At 40.7% G+C, this 25506-nt stretch overlaps 1 protein-coding gene across 1 annotated transcript in view; it reads left to right on the forward strand.

Annotated features, from left to right (window-relative positions):
- Positions 1–25506, forward strand: part of LOC139754937 (carcinine transporter-like) — a 166883-nt gene that overhangs the window by 105047 nt on the left and 36330 nt on the right. The window contains exons 8-10 of the mRNA XM_071672757.1: positions 2713–2785; positions 3871–4025; positions 18110–18312. Of these exons, the coding sequence (XP_071528858.1) occupies positions 2713–2785; positions 3871–4025; positions 18110–18206 (325 nt within the window). The 3' untranslated portion in view covers positions 18207–18312. The remainder of the gene's footprint in view (positions 1–2712; positions 2786–3870; positions 4026–18109; positions 18313–25506) is intronic.

Below are 25506 nucleotides of genomic sequence, written 5' to 3' on the forward strand. Positions count from 1 at the left end.
TTTGGTGTGGACTACATCAGGGCAGAAGGTGGGGTTTGTGTGGTGTAGGAATTGTTGGAGTGAACAACAGCTGGGCAAGAAATGGGGTTTGCGTGGTGGAAGAAGTGTTGGTGTGGACAACATCAGGGTAGGAGGTTTGGTTTGTGGTGAAGGAAGTGTTAGTGTGGACAACATCAGGGTAGGAGGTTTGGTTTGTGGTGAAGGAAGTGTTGGTGTGGACAACATCAGGGTAGGAGGTACAGTTTGTGTGGTGGAGGAAGTGTTGGTGTGGACAACATCAGGGTAGGAGGTACAGTTTGTGTGGTGGAGGAAGTGTTGGTGTGGACAACATCAGGGTAGGAGGTACAGTTTGTGTGGTGGAGGAAGTGTTGGTGTGGACAACATCAGGGTAGGAGGTACAGTTTGTGTGGTGGAGGAAGTGTTGGTGTGGACAACATCAGGGTAGGAGGTACAGTTTGTGTGGTGGAGGAAGTGTTGGTGTGGACAACATCAGGGCAGGAGGCTGGGTTTGTGTGGTTGAGGATGTGTTGGTGTGGACAACATCAGGGCAGGAGGCGGGGTTTGCGTGGTGAAGGTAATGTTGGTGTGGACAACATCAGGGCAGGAGGTAGGGTTTCTGTGGTGGAAGATGTGTTAGTGTGGATAACTTTAGGGCATGAGGTGGGGTTTTTGTGGTGGAGGAAATGTAAGTGTGGACAACAAGTTCAATTTGGCTGAAGAAAATGGTAGTAATGATAAAGATGATAATAATAATAATAATGATGATAATAATAATAATGATAATAATAATAATATTAATAATAATGATAATAATAATAATAATAATAGTAATAATAATAATAATAATAATAATAATAATAATAATAATAATAATAATAATAATTATAATAACAATGATAATAATAATAATAATAATAATAATAATAATAATAATAATAATAATAATAATAATAATAATAATAATAATAATAATTATAATAATAATAATAAGAGTAATGATAATAATAATAATAATAATAATGATAATAATAATAATAATAATAATAATAATAATAATAATAATAATAATAATAATAATAATAATAATGATGATAATATTAATGATAATTATAACAATGATAATGATAATAATAATAATGATAATGATAATAATAATAATAATGACAATAATAATAATAATGATAATACTAATAATAATAATAATAATAATAATAATGATAATACTAATAATAATAATAATAATAATGATAATGATGATAATAATAATGATAATAATAATAATAATAATGATAATAATAATGATAATGATATTAATGAAAATGATAGTAACAATAATAACAGTTGTAATAATGATAATGGTAATGATAATAATAATAATTATGATAATGATAATGATAATAATAATAATAATAATAATGATAATAATAATAATAATGATAATAATAATAATAATAATAATAATAATTATAATAATAATTATAATAATGATAATAATGATAATGATAATAATAATAATAACGATAATAATAATGATAATAATGATAATAATAATAATAATTATAATAATAATGATGATAATAATGATAATAAAAATAATGATAATAATAATACTAATAATAATAATAATGATAATGATAATAATAAAATGATATAACAATAATGATAATAATGATAAACAGTTTATTGAATTAAGTGCAGCCTAAGGCTTTAAGTATGATATGCCTATATACACATATTAGAGAGTAGAGTTATAATTAGGGGATACGGTGAGCGAATATACACATAGTAGTGACCAGAGTTATAATTAGGGGATATAGTGAGCCAACATACACATAGTAGACAGAAGAGTTATAATTAGGGGATATAGTGAGCCAATATACACATAGTAGACAGTACAGGTATGATTAGGTGATATAGTGAGCCAATATACACATAGTAGACAGTATAGGTATGATTAGGTGATATAGTGAGCCAATATACACATAGTAGACAGTAGAGTTATGATTAGGGGATAGAGTGGGCCAATATACACATAGTAGACAGAAGAGTTATAATTAGGGGATAGAGTGGGCCAATATACACATAGTAAACAGTAGAGTTATAATTAGGGGATATAGTGAGCCAATATACACATAGTAGACAGTAGAGTTATAATTAGGGGATAGAGTGGGCCAATATACACATAGTAGACAGAAGAGTTATAATTAGGGGATAGAGTGGGCCAATATACACATAGTAGACAGTAGAGTTAAAATTAGGGAACACAGGGAGCCAATATACACAAAGTAAACAGTAGAGTTATAATTAGGGGATATAGTGAGTCACATACACATAGTAGACAGTAGAGTTATAATTGGGTGATATAGTGAGCCAATATACACATAGTAGACAGTAGAGTTATAATTAGGGGATATAGTGAGCCAATATACACAGAGAAGACAGTAGAGTTATAATTAGAGAGTATAATGAGGCAATGTACACATAGTAGACAATAGAGCTATAATCAGGTGATATAGTGAGCCAATATACACAGAGAAGACAGTAGAGTTATAATTAGAGAGTATAATGAGGCAATGTACACATAGTAGACAGTAGAGTTATAATCAGGTGATATAGGATTTTAAGAGAGAGTCATTACATTAACATATAATAGGGTGTCAGTCTACGTGCTAAAGATCACATTAACTACTGATGTTCTCTTCTCCTGCCGAGGTACCTGCCCGAGTCACCCCGGTGGCTGTTGGCCAAGGGACGCGTTCAGGAGTGTGCTGATATTCTGCTGCAGGTGAGTGCTGGAGCTACCTAGGTCATCCTTCTCATTCTAGGATTCACCAATACACTCAGTCTTGTGTCATGGTCGCCTTATATTGTCTACCATATTGATCATTTAGTCTGCCAAGCTGGAGTGTGTCAGGGTTTATGATAAGGACCCACGTAGCCTGAGACCTATATGAGATACAGCATGCCAGCATCAGTGCACTCATTACACAGACAAATCTTCAACAAATCTACACCATAGATTTTTACATCATTCTACTGTCTTCTTTGTCTACACTGTACCTTCCATGACCAGCAACTTACACCACACATCTTCACATTCTACTGTTGTCTTCTGTGTCTACACTGTACTTGCTCTGACCACCATACATCTTCACATTCTACAATGGTCTTTTGTGTTTTCACTGTACCTTCTCTTCCCAGCTACTTTCATCATACATCGCTACATTCTCTTGTTGTTTTCCGTTTCTTCACTGTACTTTCCCTGCCCAGCAACTTACACTATACATCTTTACATTATACTATTGTCTTGTGTGTCTGTTATGTACCTTCCCTGACCAACAACTTACACCACGCATCTTCACATTCTACTGTTGTCTTCTGTGTTTACAATGGACCTTCCCTGTCCAGCCTCCTCCTTTTCCCTTAGAACCAAACACCCAAAGAAAAGGTTCTGACCAAGGCGGACCGAGATGCTCTCAGAACACTTTCAACAGCTGTCTTCAGACATGTAGTCTTGCATGTTCTGCCTCCTGTGTGGGAGTAAGGTACCTACAGTCAGACTGTGTTGAATAGTAAGGTCAACAGAACTCGGTGGTAAATATCTTCGTGAAAACATTATATTGAGAACCAGTATAGATTTGTGTGGGTGATTTACAGATCTGCTTTCTTGATAAAGACTTACATGAGAAAGAACTTTGAGTTTGTTGCCTCTATTTGTCGCGTCTCTGAATGGAAAATGGCACATATTTTGTGGTTTAGGCAGAATAGCATATACTAGAGCGTCTTGACGTGAGAGTAAATGAGTGTATTCCACTGGTGATAATGTAATGTTCTGGTGTTAATGTAATGTGGGGGATGTAACTTGGACAGGTTGCTGCAGCGAACGGGAAATCAGGTGTGAGTCGGGTGGAGCTGGAGTCGGAGTTGAAGCAACTCAGTATGACACAGCCCAAGGACCTGCCCGTGACGCACGCCTTCATCTACCCCAAGCTCAGACTCAGGGCTGTCTTGCTCTTCATTATGTCGTAAGTGTTGCCAGCCATCTCCTAACGTCCTCCATCATGCTCAAGTGTTATACATGGTTCCATCATGCCTGCTGTGTTCCATCATGTGCACATGTCTTAACCATATGGTCCCATCACTACTGCTGTGTTTCATCATGCTCACATATCATAACTATATGGTCCTATCATGCCTGCTGTGTTCCATTATGCTCACGTGCCAGAACTATATGGTTCCATCATGCCTGCTGTGTTCCATCATGTGCATATGTCATAACCATATGGTCCCATCACTACTGCTGTGTTTCATCATGCTCACATATCATAACTATATGGTCCCATCATGCCTGCTGTGTTCCATCATGTGCATATGTCATAACCATATGGTCCCATCACTACTGCTGTGTTTCATCATGCTCACATATCATAACTATATGATCCATCATGCCTGCTGTGTTCCATCATGTGCATATGTCATAACCATATGGTCCCATCACGACTACTATGTTCCATCATGCACACATGTCATATCTATATGGTCCCCTAATGCCTGCTGTGCTCCATCATGCTCAGGTGTCATTCCTATATGGTCTCATCATACCTGCTGTGTTCCATCATGCTCACACGTCATAACTATATGGTCCCATCATGCCTGCTGTGTTCCATCATGCCCACACGTCATACCTATACATACCTATATGGTCCCATTTTACCTGCTGTGTTCCATTATGCTCACGTGCCATAACTATATGGTCCCATCATACCTGCTTTCTTCCATCATGCCCACTTGTCATGATTATAGTGTCCCATCATGCCTGCTGTGTTCCATTATGCTCACACGTCATAAGTATATGGTCCCATCATGATTGCTGTGTTTCATCATGCTCACGTGCGATAACTATATGGTCCCATCATGCCTGCTGTGTTCCATTATGCTCACACGTCATAAGTATATGGTCCCATCATGATTGCTGTGTTTCATCATGCTCACGTGCGATAACTATATGGTCCCATCATGCCTGCTGTGTTCTGTTATGCCCACACTTCATAACTATACGATCCCATCATGCCTGCTGTGTTCCGTCATGCTGATGTGCCATAACTATATGGTCCCATCATGACTGTTTTGTTCCATCATGCCAACACGTTATAACTATATATGGTCCCATCATGCCTGCTGTCTTTCATCATGCCCACACGTCATACCTATACATACCTATATGGTCCAATTTTCCCTGCTGTGTTCCATTATGCTCACGTGCCATAACTATATGGTCCCATCATGACTGCTGTATTCCATCATGCTCACGTGCCATAACTATATGGTCCCATCATGCCTGCTGTGTTCCATCATGCTCGCTTGTCATAGCTATATGGTTCCATCATGTCTGCTGTATTCCATCATGCTCTGCTGTTCCTTTATGTCTGCTGTGTTCCATCATGCCTGCTGTCTTCCATCATGTCTACTATGTTCCATCATGCCTCCTGTTCCGTCATGCCTTCCCTGTTCCATCATGTCTGCTCTGTTCCATCATGCTTACTGTGTTCCATAATGTCTGATGTGTTCCTTCATGCCCATCATGCTTTTTATATTCCATCGTATCTCTTGTGTACGGTTATGTTTATTGTGTTCCATCATGTTGCTATTTTCCATCATCTCTGCTGTGTTCTCTCATAAGTGCTTCGTTCCATCATGTCTCGTAATCCATCTGTCTCTGTTTCCATTATGCCTGCTATGTTTCTCAGGTCTGTTGTTTCCATGTCATTTTTCCATCTGTACGGTTGAGTTCCTCATGTTGCTGTGTTCCACAATGTCTGGTATTTTATCATGTCTGCTTGTTCCATAAAGTCTGTTTTGTTTCATCAGTTATATTGTGTTCCATCATATCTGTGTTTCATCATGCCTGTGTTCCATCATGCTTATCATTGTCCATCATGTCTGCTGTGTTCCATATGTCTTTGTATTTCATCATTGCCTGTATGTTCCCATATATTTTGTGTTCCATCATGTCCTGTCTTTCCATCATTCTGCTGTTCCTCATGTCTGATTGTTCCATATCTTATATTGTTCCTTTATCTGTCTGTTTTATCTCTGTGTGTCATCATACTTCATTCCATCATGTCGCTGTTCCATCATGTCTTGCTGTTCCAATCTGTCTGCTGTTCTATCATGTCTGCTGTGTTCTATCATATCTGCCTTGTTCCATCATGTCTGTTTGTGTTCCATCATATCTGCTGTGTTCCATCATGCTGCTGTGTTCCATCATGCCTGCTGTGTTCCATCATGTCTGCTGTGTTCCACATCATGTTCTGCTGTTTCATCATGTCTGCTGTGTTCCATCATTGTTGCTGTTTCCATTATGTCTGCTTGTTCTCATCATAGTCTGTGTTCCATCATGTCTGTTGTTTCCATCATGCCTGCCGTGTCCCATCATGCTGCTGTGTTCAATCATGTCTGCTGTGCTCCATCATGCCTGCTGTGTTCCATCATCTGCTGTGTTCATCATGTCTGCTGTGTTCCACATATTGTCTGTGTCAATTTGTCTGTATTGTTCCATACTCCTGTTGTTCATCATGTCTGCTGTGTTCCATCATATCTTCCTATTCTCATCATGCTGCTGTGTTCCATCATTGCTTCATGTTCCATATGTCTGCTGTTCCATATATCTGCTGTATTCAATCATTCTGTGATTGCCCATCTAATTTCATCTGTTCACTTCATGTTCTTGTGTTTCCATCATATCTGGTGTTTCCATCATGTCATCTGTGTTCCATCATTATATGTGTTCCATATACTCTGTTGTTTCCTCATTTTCTGCTGTTCCATCATGTCTTCTATGTTCCATCATGTCTGCTGTGTTCCATCATGTCTCTTGTGTTCCATCATGTCTGCCTGTGTTCCATCATATCTATCTGTTCTATCATGTCTGCTGTGTACCATCATATCTACCTGTTCCATCATGTCTGCTATGATCCATCATATCTACCTGTTCAATCATGTCTGCCGTGTTCCATCATATCTGTCTGTTCTATTATGTCTGCTGTGTTCCATCATACCTGCCTGTTCTATCATATCTGCTGTGTCCCATCATATCTGCTTTTTCCATCATGTATGTTGTATTCCATCATTTCTGCCTGCTCCATCATGTGTGCCGTGTTCCATCATATCTGCCTGTTCCATCATGTTTGATGTGTTCACTCATGTCTGACTGTTCTATCATGTCTGCTGTGTTCCATCATATCAGCCTGTTCTCTCATGTCTGCTGTGTTCCCTCATATCTGTCTGTTCCTTCATGGCTGCTCTGTTTCATAATACATCTCTGTTCCATCATGTCTGCTGTGTTCCATTATATTTGCCTGATGTATCATGTCTGCTGTGTTCCATCATATCTGCCTGTTCTATCGTGTCTGCTGTGTTCTATCATATCTGACAGTTCCATCATGTCTGCTGTGTTCCATCCTATTTGCCTGTTCCATCATGTCCGCTGCATCTGCCTTTTCGATTATGTCTGCCGTGTTCCATTATATCTGTGTGTTCATCATGTCTGCTGTGTTCCATTATATCTGTCTCTTCCATCATGTCTGCTGTGTTTAATCATGTCTGCCTGTTTTATCATGTCTGCCGTGTTCCATCATATCTACCTGTTCTATCATGTCTGCTGTGTTCCCTCATATCTGCCTGTTCCATCATGTTTGCTGTCTTCTATCATACCTCCCTTCTCCATCGTGTCTCTTGTATTCAATCATATCTGCCTTTTCCATCATGTCTGCTGTGTTTCATCAAATCTGCCTGTTCCACCATGTCTGCTGTGTTCAGTCATATCTGTCTGTTCTATTATGTCTGCCGTGTTCCATCATATCTGCCTGTTCCATCATGTCTGGTTCCACCATATCTGCCCGTTCTATCATGTCTGCTGTGTTCTCTGGTATCTGCATGTTCCTTCATGTCTGCTGTGTTCCATCATACATCTCTGTTCTATTATGTCTGCTGTGTTCCATCATATTTGCCTGATCTATCATGTCTGCTGTGTTCCATCATATCTGCCTGTTCTATCGCGTCTGCTGTGTTCCATTATATCAGCTGTTCATCATGTCTGCTGTTTTCCATTATATCTGTCTGTTCCATCATGTCTGCTGTGTTCAATCATGTCTGCCTGTTCTATCATGTCTGTCGTGTTCCATCATATCTACCTGTTCTATCATATCTGCTGTGTTCCCTCATATCTGCCTGTTCCATCATGTTTGCTGTGTTCTATCATACCTGCCTCCTCCATCATGTCTTTTGTATTCCATCGTATCTGCCTTTTCCATCATGGCTGCTCTGTTCCATCATACATCTCTGTTCCATCATGTCTGCTGTGTTTCATCATATCTGCCTGTTCCTCCATGTCTGCTGTGTTCAGTCATATCTGTCTGTTCTATTATCTCTGCCGTGTTCCATCTTATCTGCCTGTTCTATCTTGTCTGCTATGTTCCCTCATATCTGCCTGTTCCATCATGTCTGCTGTGTTCCATCATGCGTGTCTGTTCCATCATGTCTGCTGTGGTCCATCATATCTGCCTGATCTATCGTGTCTGCTGTGTTCCATCATATCTGCCTGCTCTATCGTGTCTGCTGTGTTCCATCATATCTTCCTGTTCCATCACATCTGCTGTGTTTCATCATATTTGTCTGTTCCATCATGTCTGCTGTGTTCAATCATGTCTTCTTGTTCTATCGTGTCTGCTGTGTTCCATTATATCTGCCTGCTCTATCATGTCTGCTGTGTTCCATCATATCTCTCTGTTCCATCATGTCTGTGTGTTCCGTCATATCTTCCTGTTCCATCATGTCTGCTGTGTTCCATCATATCTATCTGTTCTATCATGTCTGCTGTGTTCCATCATATCTACCTGTTTCATCATGTCTGCTATGATCCACTATATCAGCCTGTTCCATCATGTTTGCTGTGTTCCATCATATCTGCCTGTTCCATCATGTCTGCTGTGTTCCATCACATCTGCCTGTTTTGTCATGTCTACCTTCTTCCATCATATCTCCCTGTTCCTTCATGTTTGCTGTATTTCATCAAATCTGCCTGTTCCACCATGTTTCATGTGTTCAATCATATCTGTCTCTTCTATTATGCCTTCCGTGTTCCATTATATCTGCCTGTTCCATCATGTCTGCTGTGTTCCTTCATACGTGTCTGTTTCATAATTTCTGCCGTTTTCCATCATATCTGCCTGTTCTATCATGTCTGCTGTGTTCCCTCGTACCTGCATGTTCCTTCATGACTGCTGTGTACCATCATACATCTCTGTTCCATCATGTCTGCTGTGTTCCATCATTCGTGTCTGTTCCATCATGTCTGCTGTGTTCCATCATATCTGCCTGATCTATCATGTCTGCTGTGTTCCATCATATCTGCCTGCTCTATCGTGTCTGCTGTGTTCAATCATATCTGCCTGTTCCATCATGTCTGCTGTGTTCCATCATATGTACCTATTCCATCACATCTGCTGTGTTCCATCATATCTGCCTGTTCCATCATGTCTGCTGTTTAATCACATCTGCCTGTTCTATCGTGTCTGCTGTGTTCCATCACATCTGCCTGTTCTGTCATGTCTGCCTTGCTCCATCATATCTGCCTGTTCTATCATGTCTGCTGTGTTCCCTCGTTCCTGCATGTTCCTCATGTCTGCTGTGTTCCATCATACATCTCTGTTCCATCATGTCTGCTGTGTTCCATCATACGTGTCTGTTCCATCATGTCTGCTGTGTTCCATCATATCTGCCTGATCTATCATGTCTGCTGTGTTCCAAAATATCTGCCTGCTCTATCGTGTCTGCTGTATTCCATCATATCTGCCTGTTCCATCATGTCGGCTGTGTTCCATCATATCTACCTATTCCATTACATCTGCTGTGTTCCATCATATCTGCCTGTTCCATCATGTCTGCCGTGTTCAATCATGTCTGCCCGTTCTATCGTGTCTGCTGTGTTCCATCACATCTGCCTGTTCTGTCATGTCTGCCGTGCTCCATCATACCTGCCTGTTCCATCATGTCTACTGTGTTTCATCATATCTGTCTATTCCATCATGTCTGCTGTGTTCCGTCATATATGACTGTTCTATCGTGTCTGCTGTGTTCTATCATATCTCTCTGTTCCATCATGTCTGCTGCTTTCCATCATATCTTCCTGTTTCATCATATCTGCTGTGTTCCATCATATCTGTCTGTTCTATCATGTCTGCTGTGTTCCATCATATCTACCTGTTCCATCACGTCTGCTATGATCCATCATATCTGCCTGTTCCATCATGTTTGCTGTTTTCCATCATATCTGCCTATTCCATCACATCTGCTGTGTTCCATCATATCTGCCTGTTCCATCATGTCTGCTGTGTTCAATCATGTCTGCCTGTTCTCTCGTGTCTGCTGTGTTTCATTATATCTGCCTGTTCCATCATGTCTGCTGTGTTCCATCATGTCTCTATGTTCCCTCATATCTGCTGTGTTCCATCATATCTTCCTGTTCCATCATGTCTGTTGTGTTCCATCATATCTGTCTGTTCTATCATGTCTGCTGTGTTCCATCATATCTACCTGTTCCATTATGTCTGCTATGATCCATCATATCTGCCTGTTCCATCATGTCTGCTGTGTTCCATCATATCTGCCTGTTCCATCATGTCTGCTGTGTTCCATCACATATGCCTGTTCTGTCATGTCTACCGTGCTCCATCATATCTGCCTGTTCCATCATGTCTGCTGTCTTTCATCATATCTGTCTGTTCCATCATGTCTGCTGTGTTCCGTCATATATGCCTGTTCCATCTTGTCTGCTGTGTTCTATCATATCTCCCCGTTCCATCTTGTCTGCTGTGTTCCATCATATCTGTATGTTCACTCATGTCTGCTCTGTTCCATTATGTCTGCTGTGGTCCATGATATCTACCTGTTCCTTCGTGTCTTCTGTGTTCTATCATATCTGCTTGTCCCATCATGTCTGCTGTGTTCCATCATATCTGCCTGTTCCATCACGTCTGCTGTGTTCCATCACATCTCTCTGTTCTATCATGTCTGCCGTGTTCCATCATATCTGCCTGTTCCTTCATGTCTGCTGTGTTCCGTCATATCTGCCTTCTCCATCATGTCTATTGTATTCCATCATATCTGCCTGTTCCATCATGTCTGCCGTGTTCCATTATATCTGCCTGTTCCATCAAGTCTGCTGTGTTCAGTCATGTCTGTCTGTTCTATCATGTCTGCCGTGTTCCATCATATATGCCTGTTCTATCTTGTCTGCTGTGTTCCCTCATATCTGCCTGTTCCATCATGCCTGATGTGTTCCATCATACATCTCTGTTCCTTCTTGTCTGCTGTGTTCCATTATATCTGCCTGATCTATCCTGTCTGCTGTGTTCCATCATATCTGCCTGTTCTATCGTGTCTGCTGTGTTCTATCATATCTGGCTGTTCCATCATATCTGCTGTGTTCCATCATATATGCCTGTTCCATCATGTCTGCTGTGTTCCATCACATCTGCCTGTTCTATCATGTCTGCTGTGTTCCATCATATCTGTCTCTTCATCATGTCTGCTGTGTTCCATCATATCTGCCTGTTCCATCATGTTATCTGTGTTCAATTATGTCTGGTTGTTCTATCATGTCTGTGTGTTCCATCATCTGCCTGTTCTATCATGTCTGCTGTGTTCCCTCATCTGCCTGTTCCATTATGTCTGCTGTGTTCCATCACATCTGCTTGTTCTATCATGTCTGCTGTGTTCCATCATATCTCTCTGTTCACCGTGTCTGCTGTGTTTCATCATACGTGCCTGTTCCATCATCTCTGCTGTGTTCAATCATGTCTGGCTGTTCTATCATGTCTGCCGTGTTCCATCATATCTGCCTGTTCTATCATGTCTGCTGTGTTCCCTCATATCTGCCTGTTCTATCATATCGATTGTATCCCCTTGTTTCATTGTGTCTATAGTCTTCTACCATGCCTGCTCTGTATCAGCATGCCTACTGTGTTGATCATATTTACAGTGTCCCAACATGTCTGTTATTGTCCATCATGCCTACTGTATTCCATCCTGTTTGATATGTTCCATCATGTCTGCTGTTTTCATTCATGTTTGCAATGTTCCATCATGTCTGTTCTGTTCTATTATGTCTGCTGTGATCCAATGCTCACATGCCATCATGTCTATTTGTTCCATTGGGACTATTGTGTTCCATATATTTACTGTGCCCATCATATCTGCTGTGTTCCATCATATCTGTTGTGTTTCATTATGTCTACTTTGTTCCATCATGTCTACCTCTTCCATTGTGTCTATTGTGTCCCAATATATCTACTGTGTTCCATCATTCTGTGGTATTATATAATTATTTATTCCAGTTTCTAAAATACCCTCCTTATTATGGTGTCAAATGTTTTCTAGCACTCCAAATACATATAATACTCCGCCTAAACTTCTCTCACATCTAAAACAGCTCACACTCTCATAAATACTTCATACGCTTCTTCCACATGACCTCATTTTTCTGAACCAGCTTTGAGCCAATGCTTGTGCACTGAGCACCGATTGGCTCACTATAGGCACTGTTATTCACTGTTGCTGTTGTGAGCACTGTTTGTGCCATAAATGGTGTCCGATGATGTGAGTCACTAATATTGATGTGTTATGTGAGCCACTAATGAGGATGTGGATGTTGTATGAGCCGCTGATGCTGAAATGTGAGCCACTGATGGTGACGTAAGTATTATGTGAGCCACATATGGCGACGTAAGTGCTAATGAGACACTTATGGTGATGCACGTGTTATGTGAACCACTGATGGTGTTGAAAGTGTTATGTCAGCCACTGACGGTGATGCAAATTTTAAGTTGACCGCTGATGGTTATGTGTTATGTGAGCCACTGGTGGTGATGTAAATGTTATGTGAGCCACTGATGGTGATGAAAATGTTATGCAAGTCACTGATGGTTATGTAAAAGTTATGTGAGCCACTGATGGTGATGTAAGTGCTATGTGAGCCATTAATGGTGATGTAAGTGGTTTAAAAGCCACTGATGGTGATGAAAGGGTTATGTGAGCCGCTGATGGTGATGTGTTATGTGAACTACTGATGATGATATAAGTGTTATGTGAGCTACTGATAGTGTTGTAAGTGTTATATCAGACACTGATGGTGATGTAAGTGTTATGCGAGCTACTGATGGAGATATAAGTATTATGAGCCACTGATGGTGATATAAGTGATATATGAGCCACCTATGTTGATGAAATGGATATGTAAGCCACTGATGGTGATATCAGGGTTATATGAGCTACTGATGGTGATATAAGTATTTTGTGAGCCACTGATGGCGATATAAGTGCTATGTAAGCCACTGATTGTGATGTAAGTGTTATGTGAGCCACTGACAGTGATGTAAGCGTTATGTGAGCCACTAATGGTGATGTTTGTGTTATGCTAGCCACTGATTGTGATGTAAGTGTTATGTGAGCCCCTGGTGGTGATGTAAATGTTATGTGAGTCACTGATGGTGATGAAAATTTTATATAAGCAACTGATGGTGATCTAAGTGATATGTAAGCCACATACGATGGTGTGTTATGTAAGCCATTGATGGTGATGAGAGCTATGTGAGCCACTGATGCTGAAGTGTTATGTGAGTTCTGATGGTATGATGATGTTATATGAGCCACTGATGATGGTGTATGTGTTATGTGAGCCACTGGTGGTGATGTAAGTGTTGAATGAACCACTGAAGGTGATGTAAATGTTATTTAAGCGGCTGATGGTGATGTAAGTACTATGTGAACCCCTGATGGTGATGTTTGTGTTATGTGAGCCACTGGTGGTGATGTAAATGTTATGTGAGCTACTGATGGTGATTTAAATGTTGTGCGAGCCACTGATGGTGATGTAAGTGTTATGTGAGTCACTGATGGTGATTTAAGTGTTATGTGAGCCAATGATTTTGCAAGTCTAATGTGAGCCACTAATGGAGATATAGGAGTTCTGTGGGCCACTGATTGTGATTTGTGTTATGTAAGCCACTGATGGTGATACAAGTGTTATGTGAACACTGATGGTGATGTAAGTGTTATGTGATCTACGGATGGTGATGCAAATGTTATGTTAGCCACTGATGATGTACGTGTTATGTGAGCTACTGATGGTGAAAAGGTTATATGAGCCAATGATGGTGATGCACGTTTTATGTGAGCCACTGATGATTATGAAAGTGTTATGTGAGCCACTGATGGTGATGTAAGTGTTATATGCGCCACTAATGGTGATGTAAATGTTATGTGATTCATAGATGGGATGCAAGCGTTATGTGAGCCACTGATGATGATGCATATGTTATGTGAGCCACTGATGATGATATAAGTGTTATGTGGGCCACTGATGGTGATGTAAGTGTTATGTGAAACTGTTGATGATGTAAGCATTATGTAAGCCACTGATGGTGATGAAATGGTTATGTGAGCCACTGATGGTGATATAAATGTCATTTGAGCAACTGATGATGATGTGTTATGTGAGCCACTGATGGTGATGTAAGTAAGTGATATGTGCGCCACTGATGTTGATGGAAGTGTTATATAAGTCACTGATGGTGATGTAAGTGTTATGTGAAGCAATGATAGTGATGTAGATGTTATATAAGCCACTGATGGTGATATAAGTGTTATGTTAGCCACCGATTGTGATCTAAGTGTTATATAAATCACTGATTGTAATGAAAGTGTTATGTGAGCCACTGATGCTCAAGTAAGTGCTATACAAGCCACTGATGGTGATGTAAATGTCATTTGAGCCACTGATGATCATGTGTTATGTGAGCCACTGATGGTGATGTAAGTGACATGTGAGCCACTGATGGTGATGGAAATGTAATGTAAGTCACTGATGGTGATGTAAGTGTTATGTGAAGAAATGATAGTGATGTAGATGCTATATGAGCTACTGATGGTGATATAAGTGTTATGTGAGCCATCGATTGTGATGTAAGTGTTATATGAGTCACTGATGGTAATGAAAGTGTTATGTGAGCCACTGATGCTCAAGTAAGTGTTATGTGAGCCACTGATGGTGATATAATGTTATGTGAGCCACTCATGATGATTTAAGTGTTATGTGAGCCAATGATAGTGATGTAAGGGTTATGTGAGCCACTAATGGTGATGCAAGTGTTATTTAAGCCACTGATGGTGATGTAAGTGTTATGTGAGCCAATGATGGTGATGTGTTATGTGAGCTACTGATGTTGATGTAAGTATTATGTGAGCCACTGATGGTGATATAAGTATAATGTGAAACACTGATGGGGATATGTTATGTGAGCCACAGATGGTGATGTAAGTGTCATGTGAGCTACTGATGGTGATATAAGTGTTATGTGGACCACTGATAGTGATATATGTTATGTTATCCCCGGATGGTGATGTAAGCGTCACAGATGGTGATGTAGGTGTTATGTAAGCCGCTGATGGTGGTGAAAGGGTAATGTGAGCCACTGATGGTGATGTAGATGTTATGTGAGCGACTGATGATGATGTAAATGTTATATGAGGCACTGATGGTGATGAAAGTGTTATGTGAGCCACTAATGGTGATGTAAGTGTTATATGAGCCACTGATAGTGATGTATGTGTTACGTGAGCCACTACTGGTGATGTAAGTGTTATGTGAGCCAATGATGATGAAAGTGTTATATGAGCCACAGATGGCGATATAACTGTTATATGAGCTACTGAGGGATATGTTTTGTGAGCCACTGATGGTGATATAAGTGTTATGTGAACCACTGATGATGATGTAAGTGTTATGTAAGCCACTGATGGTGATGTGTTTTGTGAGCCACTGATGATGATGAAAGGCTTATATGATTTACTGATGCCGATGTTATTTCAGTAACTGATGGTGATGTGTTATGTGAGCCCCTGATGGTGAAAGGGTTATGTGAGCCACTGGTCAGGATGTAGGTGTTATGTGAACCACTGATAGTGACGTAAGTGTTATGTAAGCCAATGATAGTGATGAAAGTGTTATGTAAGCCACTGATGGTGATATAACTGTTATATGAACCACAGTAAGGGTTATATAAGTGTTTTGTGAGCCACTGATGGTGATGTAAGTGTTATGTGAGCCACTGATGATGATGCAAGTGTTATATGAGCCACTGATGGTAATGTAAGTGTTACGTGAGCAACTGATGGTGATGAAAGGGTTATGTGAGCCCCTAATGGTGAGGTAAGTGATATGTGAGTACTGATGGTGATGTAAGTGTTTTGCCAGCCACTGATGGTGATATAAGTGTTATTTGAGCCACAAATGGTGATGTCATTGTTATTTGAGCCACTGATGTAGATGTAAGTGTTATGTGAGCCACGGATGGTGATATAAGTGTCATATGAGCTTTTGATGGTGATGTGTTATGTGAGCCACTGATGGTGATACAATTGTTATGTCAGCCACTGATAGTGATGTAAATGTTATGTGAGCCACTGATGGTGATATAAATGTTATGTGAGCTACTGATGGTGATGTAAGTGATATGTGAGTCACTGATATTGACGTGAATGTCATGTCAGCCATTGATGGTGCTGTAAGTGTTACGTGAGCTACTGATGGTAACGCAAGTGTTATGTGAGCTAATGATGAGGATGTAAGTCATATATTAGCCACTGATGATGATTTAAGTGTTATATGAGCCAATGATGGTGATGTAAGTCTTATGTGAGCCAATGATGGTGATGTAAGTGTTCTATGAGTCACTGAAGGTGATGTAAGTGCAATGTGAGCCACAGATCGTGTTGTAAGTGTCATGTGAGCCATTGATGGTTATGTAATTGTTATGTGAGCCACTGACAGTGAAATAAGTGTTCTATGAGCCACTGAAGGTGATGTAAGTGTAATGTAAGCCACTGATAGTAATGTAAGTGTTCTTTGAGCCACTGATGTAGATGTATGTGTTATGTTAGCCACTGATGGTGACGTAAGTATTACGTGAGCCGCTGATGGTGACGTCAGTGTTATTTGAGCACTAATGGTGATGTAAGTCTTATGTGAGCCACTGATGGTGATGTAGGTGTTATGCGAGCTACTGACAGTGACGTATGTGTTATTTGAGCCACTGATGATAACGTAGGTGTTATGCGAGCCACTGATGGTGACGTAAGTTATGTGAGCCACTGATTGAGATGTAAGTGTTACATGAGCCATGATGGTGATGTAGGTGTCATGTGAGCCAGAGGCAATGTACTGAGTGCTATGTGAGGCAAGAGTGATGTGAGCACTTTGTGAACCAGGTGGTGTTTTAACGTCCTGAGCAGGCACCCAGATGACGTACGTCCAGGTCAATCCGGGCCCAAGGTCGTACTGTCCTGGTCAAGGACGTATCGGTCAAGTCCATCCGTCTTGGTCAAGGTGGTATCCTGGTCAAGAGTGTCACCGTAGACTTCGGTCAAGGTTTACCGTCTGTCAAGGTGTACGTCTGCTGAGGAGCGCCAATAAAACGCCTGTAACATCACTTAGCGTCTAACGGCGGGGTTAGAGGTTGGCTGCTGGCCTGGTCTAAACATGTACACAATTGTGCATCCCCTCATATGACTTTACCAACACTCTCTCTCTCTTCCTCTCCTCGCTCTACTCTCTCTCTCTCTCTCTCTCTCTTCCTATCTCGCTCTCTCTGTCTCATCTACTTCTCCGTCTCTGGCTCTCTATCTCTGCCCTTCTCACTTCCGTCTCTCTTCTCGTCTCTAAATAGTACTTCTTCTTTAGCATGTTGATCCACTTGCCTAATATAATGTAATTTTCCTACTTACATTTACTATTCTATTTCTTAGCCATGTCTTACCGAGCCCTTTAACCTCTGCTACTCCTCTTCTCGTTTCTGCTGCTCTCTCTCTCCATCTCTCCTTCTGTCTCTCTCATCTCACAACTACTCTCCTCTCCCTTCTCTCTCTCTCTCTTCATTACCCATAACTCTTCTTGTCGTGTCTTCACCCTCTGCTACTACTCTGGGTTCCTCGTACGTTCAATGTTTCATTGTGTTTCGTTTCTTCTCGTCGCCTTCTCCTTGACCTGCTTCAGTTTCTGCTCTCTGCATCATGAGTCGTCTCTGGATTACGTCATGCCCGCACTACTTCTCTCGCCACTTTATTCTCTCGGTCTTCAAGTTACCCAGTAACTTTCTGGGTTCCACCCTCGTGGACTACCTGGGTCGACGGTCGTTCTCTGGGTTTCGTTCCTTCTCGTCGGCATCTTCTGCATTGCTGCTTCGTTCTGCACCCACAGTAAGTTCCGTCCCAGGCCCTGCCAAGGTTCTATCTTGGCCAGTGAGTAGGTCCCTGTCGAGTGTACCACATGTGTGTACCCACCCATCTTGCAGACCAGCATTTCTCAACACTATTATTCCACAATATCGTTTCCTTTGTCACCTGCATTTATGACATAAAAAACCAGTTGCTGTTTCCATATTATTTCTTTTTTGTTCAGTCGCTGTCCTACACCTGTACTTCTAGCAATCAACCCTTCTATCTGGGTTCTATCACTTCTTTGACACATAACCTAATTTAACACACACACACACACACACACACACACACACACACACACACACACACCTTTCTGAAAGAATCCTAGTGTTACTCTAAAACACTTTTTCCAGGGGAACCTGTAGCCGAAGGCTGCAAATACACTCAGTACATGAATAGGTGGACTCCTATGAGGTGGGAAATTCTTTGACTTATCTGTACTCTCTTTCGCCAACTGATGACGATACAGCTTCGTTGAGGGTAACTTTTCACTTGTGATGTAGCCTTAAGTAGGCGGGGTCCACGTTCATATCGTCACTCTCACAGATATCATCAACTACTCCTGCCTACAGAACAAAATTCTTAACATCTGGGAACTTACCAACATAAAACTAAACCACCCTCCTCTATCTTATCTTACCGTCCTCATTCACTTCTGTTTTCTGTGTCCGAGTTCTGTAAAAAAAAAAAAAAAGAAGAAAAAGAAGAATCAAACAAGATATCCCACTCTCACCTCTATAACATGGTTTCAGACCCAAACTCCACATCTCCACACTACACACAGACATTATACAGCATATCTTATATAGCTCAACCATCCACAAACTCGGTCCCGCATAACACAAGTGGCAATAACCATCGGCAGAGCATTTGACACTATACCCTAAGACATCCTCACACGAGAAATATTTCACACCACTCTCGACAAGAATGACAAAAACTAAGTTGGCTAACTTCATAACCAGCCGCCATGCCATAGTCACTCACAAAGGCTTCACCACTATAATCATTAAACTTTCACTGGAGTTACCAAGGAGCAGTTCTTTCACTAACTCTTTTTAGACTCTTCCTCAGCACCTTCCATTACATCCAGCAAAGCACAACATGAACGTCCTCACATACAGACGACCTCACAATTATATCACAACAACCTGACACTGCACTACATTACAGAAGTGGAACAATGACCCACCTTGAACTGAATATCTGCATTTCCGCAAGAGTTTACAGTCATTTTAACCCCCATACAAGACTGATCCAACCTACACTTTTCGGTCACCTTGCATGGATAATCATCCTCCTAAACAAAACACCAACTATTCTAGGAATCACATACGACAAAAACGACATCAAAAAAGAAACTCAAACTAGTTGCCTTTCAAACTCTAAACTGCACCAGCTTGCCAAGACAAAAAAAATCTCTTAGCATTCTCTACAAACATTGATACGCCCCACTCTAAACTATGCCTCACCTGCCTAGTTGTACTCCCTCTCAAAAGATGCATTACAAAGCTGCAAACCACACAAATTAGAGCACTGACAACAATAAGTGAATACTTATTAATCACAGACGCTCGACAGCTATACAGTGAAAGATGATCCTCCTTATACAATCCCACCTCAACGTTCTTGGGACTTAGCTCTGCGCAATACCCTCACTACTTCATAAGTATCCGCCAAAACGAATATTGAAATAAGAAGCTTACCACTGCCTCACCCTTCAGCAACCTTTACTCACAGAAGCTCATCCCCAATAAGCACACAACTAACAAAACACTTACACAATGAAGTTACCAGTCGAGCAGTAAATAACCGCATTTACGTGTCACTCGTAAGCACCATTTCCATCTGAAATCAAACTCCCCACACAAACACGAGTTACAAACTCCCGACTCCTCTCAGAATATCACACATCCCTTCAACGCTGCAAACATCGATTCAGTATATCCCAGAGCCCCCATCATGCCCACGATGCCGCTGCCAAAAAAAGGTAAGGCATACAGAATGACAGGATTTCCAGCCCTCAACTATCCCTACACTATCCCTTATGATATATATATATATATATATATATATATATATATATATATATATATATATATATATATATATATATATATATATATATATATATATATATATATATATATTCCCTGCACGCCTTTTCACCCTCCTGCATGTTCAGGCCCCGATCACTCAAAATCTTTTTTCACTACATCTTTCCACCTCCACTTTGGTCTCCCACTTCTCCTCGTTCCCTCCACCTCCGACACATATATTCTTTTGGTCAATCTTTCCTCACTCATTCTCTCCATGTGACCAAACCATTTCAAAACACCCTCTTCTGCTCTCTCAACCACGCTCTTTTTATTTCCACACATCCCTCTTACCCTTATATTACTTACTCGATTAAACCACCTTACACCACATATTGTCCTCAAACATCTCATTTCCAGCACATCCACCCTCCTGCGCACAACTCTATCCATAGCCCACGCCTCGCAACCATATAGCATTGTTGGAACCACTATTCCCTCAAACATACCCATTTTTGCTTTCCGAGATAATGTTCCCGACTTCCAAACATTCTTCAAGACTCCCAGAATTTTCGCCCCCTCCCCCACCCTATGATTCACTTCCGCTTCCATGGTTCCATCTGCTGCCAGATCCACTCCCAGATATCTAAAACACTTCACTTCCTCCAGTTTTTCTCCATTCAAACTTACCTCCAAACTGACTTGTCCCTCAACCCTACAGTACCTAATAACCTTGCTCTTATTCACATTTACTCTTAACTTTCTTCTTTAACACGCTTTACCAAACTCAGTCACCAGCTTCTGCAGTTTCTCACATGAATCAGCCACCAGCGCTGCATCATCAGCGGACAACAACTGACTCACTTCCCAAGCTCTCTCATCCCCAACAGACTGCATACTTGCCCCTCTTTCCAAAACTCTTGCATTCACCTCCCTAACAACCCCATCCATAAACAAATTAAACAACCATGGAGACATCACACACCCTTGCCGCAAACCTGAATTCATTGAGGACCAATCACTTTCCTCTCTTCCTACACGTACACATGCCTTACAACCTCGATAAAAACTTTTCACTGCTTCTAACAACTTGCCTCCCACACCATATATTCTTAATACCTTCCACAGAGCATCTCTATCAACTCAATCATATGCCTTCTCGTGATCCGTAAATGCTACATACAAATCCATTTGCTTTTCTAAGTATTTCTCAAATACATTCTTCAAAGCAAACACCTGATCAACATATCCTCTACCTCTTCTGAAACCATCCTGCTCTTCCCCAATCTGATGCTCTGTACATGCCTTCACCCTCTCAATCAATACCCTCCCATATGATTTAACAGGAATACTCAACAAACTTATACCTCTGTAATTTGACCACTCACTCTTATCCCCTTTGCCTTTGTTCAATGGCACTATGCACGCATTCCGCCAATCCTCAGGCACCTCACCATGAATCATACATACATTAAATAACCTTACTAACCAGTCAACAATACAGTCACCCCCTTTTTTGATAAATTCCTTTGAAATACCATCCAAACCTGCTGCCTTGCCGGCTTTCATCTTCCGCAAAGCTTTTACTACCTCTTCTCTGTTTACAAAATCATTTTCCCTAACCCTCTCACTTTGCACACCACCTCGACCAAAACACCCTATATCTGCCACTCTATCATCAAACACATTCAACAAACCTTCAAAATACTTACTCCATCTCCTTCTCACATCACCACTACTTGTTATCACCTCCCCATTAGCCCCCTTCACTGAAGTTCCCATTTGCTCCATTGTCTTACGCACTTTATTTACCTCCTACCAAATCATCTTTTTATTCTCCCTAAAATTTAATGATACTCTCTCACCCCAACTCTCATTTGCCCTCTTTTTCTCCTCTTGCACCTTTCTCTTGACCTCCTGCCTCTTTCTTTTTTACATCTCCCACTCATTTGCATTTTTTCCCTGCAAAAATCGTCCAAATGCCTCTCTCTTCCCTTTCACTAATAATCTTACTTCTTCATCCCACGACTCACAACCCTTTCTAATCAACCCACCTCCCACGCTTCTCATGCCACAAGCATCTTTTGCGCAAGCCATCACTGCTTCCCTAAATACATCCCATTCCTCCCCCACTCCCCTTACCTCCTTTGTTCTCACCTTTTTCCATTCTGTACTCAGTCTCTCCTGGTACTTCCTCATACAAGTCTCCTTCCCAAGCTCACTTACTCTCACCACTCTCTTCACCCCAAAATTCTCTCTTCTTTTCTCAAAAACCCCTACAGATCTTCACCTTCGCCTCCACAAGATAATGATCAGACATCCCTCCAGTTGCACCTCTCAGCATATTAACATCCAAAAGTCTCTCTTTCGCGCGCCTATCAATTAACACTTAATCCAATAACGCTCTCTGGCCATCTCTCCTACTTACATAAGTATACTTATGTATATCTCGCCTTTTAATACAGGTATTCCCAATCACCAGCCCTTTTTCAGCACAAAAATCTACAAGCTCCTCACCATTTCCATTTACAACACTGAACACCCCATGTATACAAATTATTCCCTCAACTACCACATTACTCACCTTTGCATTCAAATCACCCATCACTATAACCGGGTCTTGTGCATCAAAACCACTAACACACTCTTTCAGATGCTCCCAAAACACTTGCCTCTCATGATTTTTCTTCTCATGCCTAGGTGCATACGCACCAATAATCACCCATCTCTCTCCATCAACTTTCAGTTTTACCCATATCAATCTAGAATTTACTTTTATTACACTCTATCACATACTCCCACCACTCCTGTTTCAGGAGTGTGGAAGTCGAGAACATTGTCTCGGAAAGCAAAAATGGGTATGTTTGAAGGAATAGCGGTTCCAACAATGCTATATGGTTGCGAGGCGTGGGCTATGGATAGAGTTGTGCGGAGGAGGGTGGATGTGCTGGAAATGAGATTTTTGAGGACACTATGCGGTGTGAGGTGGTTTGATCGAGTAAGTAATAATAGGGTAAGAGATGTGTGGGAATAAAAAGAGTGTGGTTGAGAGAGCAGAAGAGGGTGTTTTGAAATGGTTTGGTCACATGGAGAGAATGAGTGAGGAAAGATTGACCAAGAGAATATTTGTGTCAGAGGTGGAGGGAACGAGAAGTGGGAGACCAAATTGGAGGTGGATAGATGTAGTGAAAAAGATTTTGGTTGATCGGGGCCTGAACATGCAGGAGGATGAAAAGCGTGCAAGGAATCTAGCGAATTGGAACGATGTGGTATACCGGGGCCGACGTGCTGTCAGTGGATTGCAACCAGGGCATGTGAAGCGTCTGGGGTAAACCATGGAAAGTTCTGGGGGGCCTGGATATGGAAGGGAGCTGTGGTTTCGGAGCATTATTACATTCCCAAGTGCACTTTCGTGTAATAATCACATCATCAGGGGAGACACAATAGAGAAATATAACAGTCAGTTGATATACATCGAAGAGACGAACCTAAGACGCCATTTGGTAAACATGTGATTGTCCAAAACATACAACGAGCGTTCATAAACTGATCATTTTACAAATCTTATCAACAATAAAGTTATCTAATTTGTACAGACCATCACTAATATTAAGATTATGATTCTTTGTGTATTTGATAATAGAAGATTCAATGATATTTCTCTTGGTAATAGAGTTAGAGTTAACAACTGAGATGGCGTTACTCCAGTCGATACAATGATCATAGTTTTTAACATGATTAAACAAGGCATTTGATTCTTGTCGCGTTCTTATACTATATCTATGTTGCTTAAGTCTAACAGAAAGATCCTTACCAGTCTGACCACCATAAAATTTATCATAATTTCCACAAGGAACTATATAGTTGCAACCAAGAGAATTTATCAGAGAATATCATTGAATCTTCTATTATTAAATACACAAAGAATTATAATCTTAATATTAGTGATGGTCTGTACAAATTAGATAACTTTGTTGTTGATACGATTTGTAAAATGATAAGTTTATGAACGCTCGTTGTATGTTTTGGACAATCACATGTTTACCAAATGGCGTCCTAGGTTCGTCTCTTCGATGTATATCAACTGACTGTTATATTTCTCTCTTGTGTCTCCCCTGATGATGTGATTATTACACGAAAGTGCATTTGGGAACTTTTCGTGTTTCATTTTCCCCGTGGACTCGTAGGAATATCTTGATCACGCGCAAAATTGTTATCCTTTCCAATATATATATATATATATATATATATATATATATATATATATATATATATATATATATATATATATATATATATATATATATATATATATATATATATATATATATACATATATATATATATATACATATATATATATATATATATATATTATTTTTTATTTTTCTTATTATACTTTGTCGCTGTCTCCCGCGTTTGCGAGGTAGCGCAAGGAAACAGACGAAAGAAATGGCCCAACACCCCCCCCATACACATGTATATACATACCTCCACACACGCAAATATACATACCTACACAGCTTTCCATGGTTTACCCCAGACGCTTCACATGCCCTGATTCAATCCACTGACAGCACGTCAACCCCGGTATAGCACATCGCTCCAATTCACTCTATTCCTTGCCCTCCTTTCACCCTCCTGCATGTTCAGGCCCCGATCACATAAAATCTTTTTCACTCCATCTTTCCACCTCCAATTTGGTCTCCCTCTTCTCCTCGTTCCCTCCACCTCCGACACATATATCCTCTTGGTCAATCTTTCCTCACTCATTCTCTCCATGTGCCCAAACCACTTCAAAACACCCTCTTCTGCTCTCTCAACCACGCTCTTTTTATTTCCACACATCTCTCTTACACTTACGTTACTTACTCGATCAAACCACCTCACACCACACATTGTCCTCAAACATCTCATTTCCAGCACATCCATCCTCCTGCGCACAACTCTATCCATAGCCCACGCCTCGCAACCATACAACATTGTTGGAACCACTATTCCTTCAAACATACCCATTTTTGCTTTCCGAGATAATGTTCTCGACTTCCACACATTCTTCAATGCTCCCAGAATTTTCACCCCCTCCCCCACCCTATGATCCACTTCCGCTTCCATGGTTCCATCCGCTGCCAGATCC

The sequence above is a fragment of the Panulirus ornatus genome, chromosome 18, assembly GCF_036320965.1.
Source record: "Panulirus ornatus isolate Po-2019 chromosome 18, ASM3632096v1, whole genome shotgun sequence".
NCBI classification, from domain to species: Eukaryota; Metazoa; Arthropoda; class Malacostraca; order Decapoda; family Palinuridae; genus Panulirus; species Panulirus ornatus.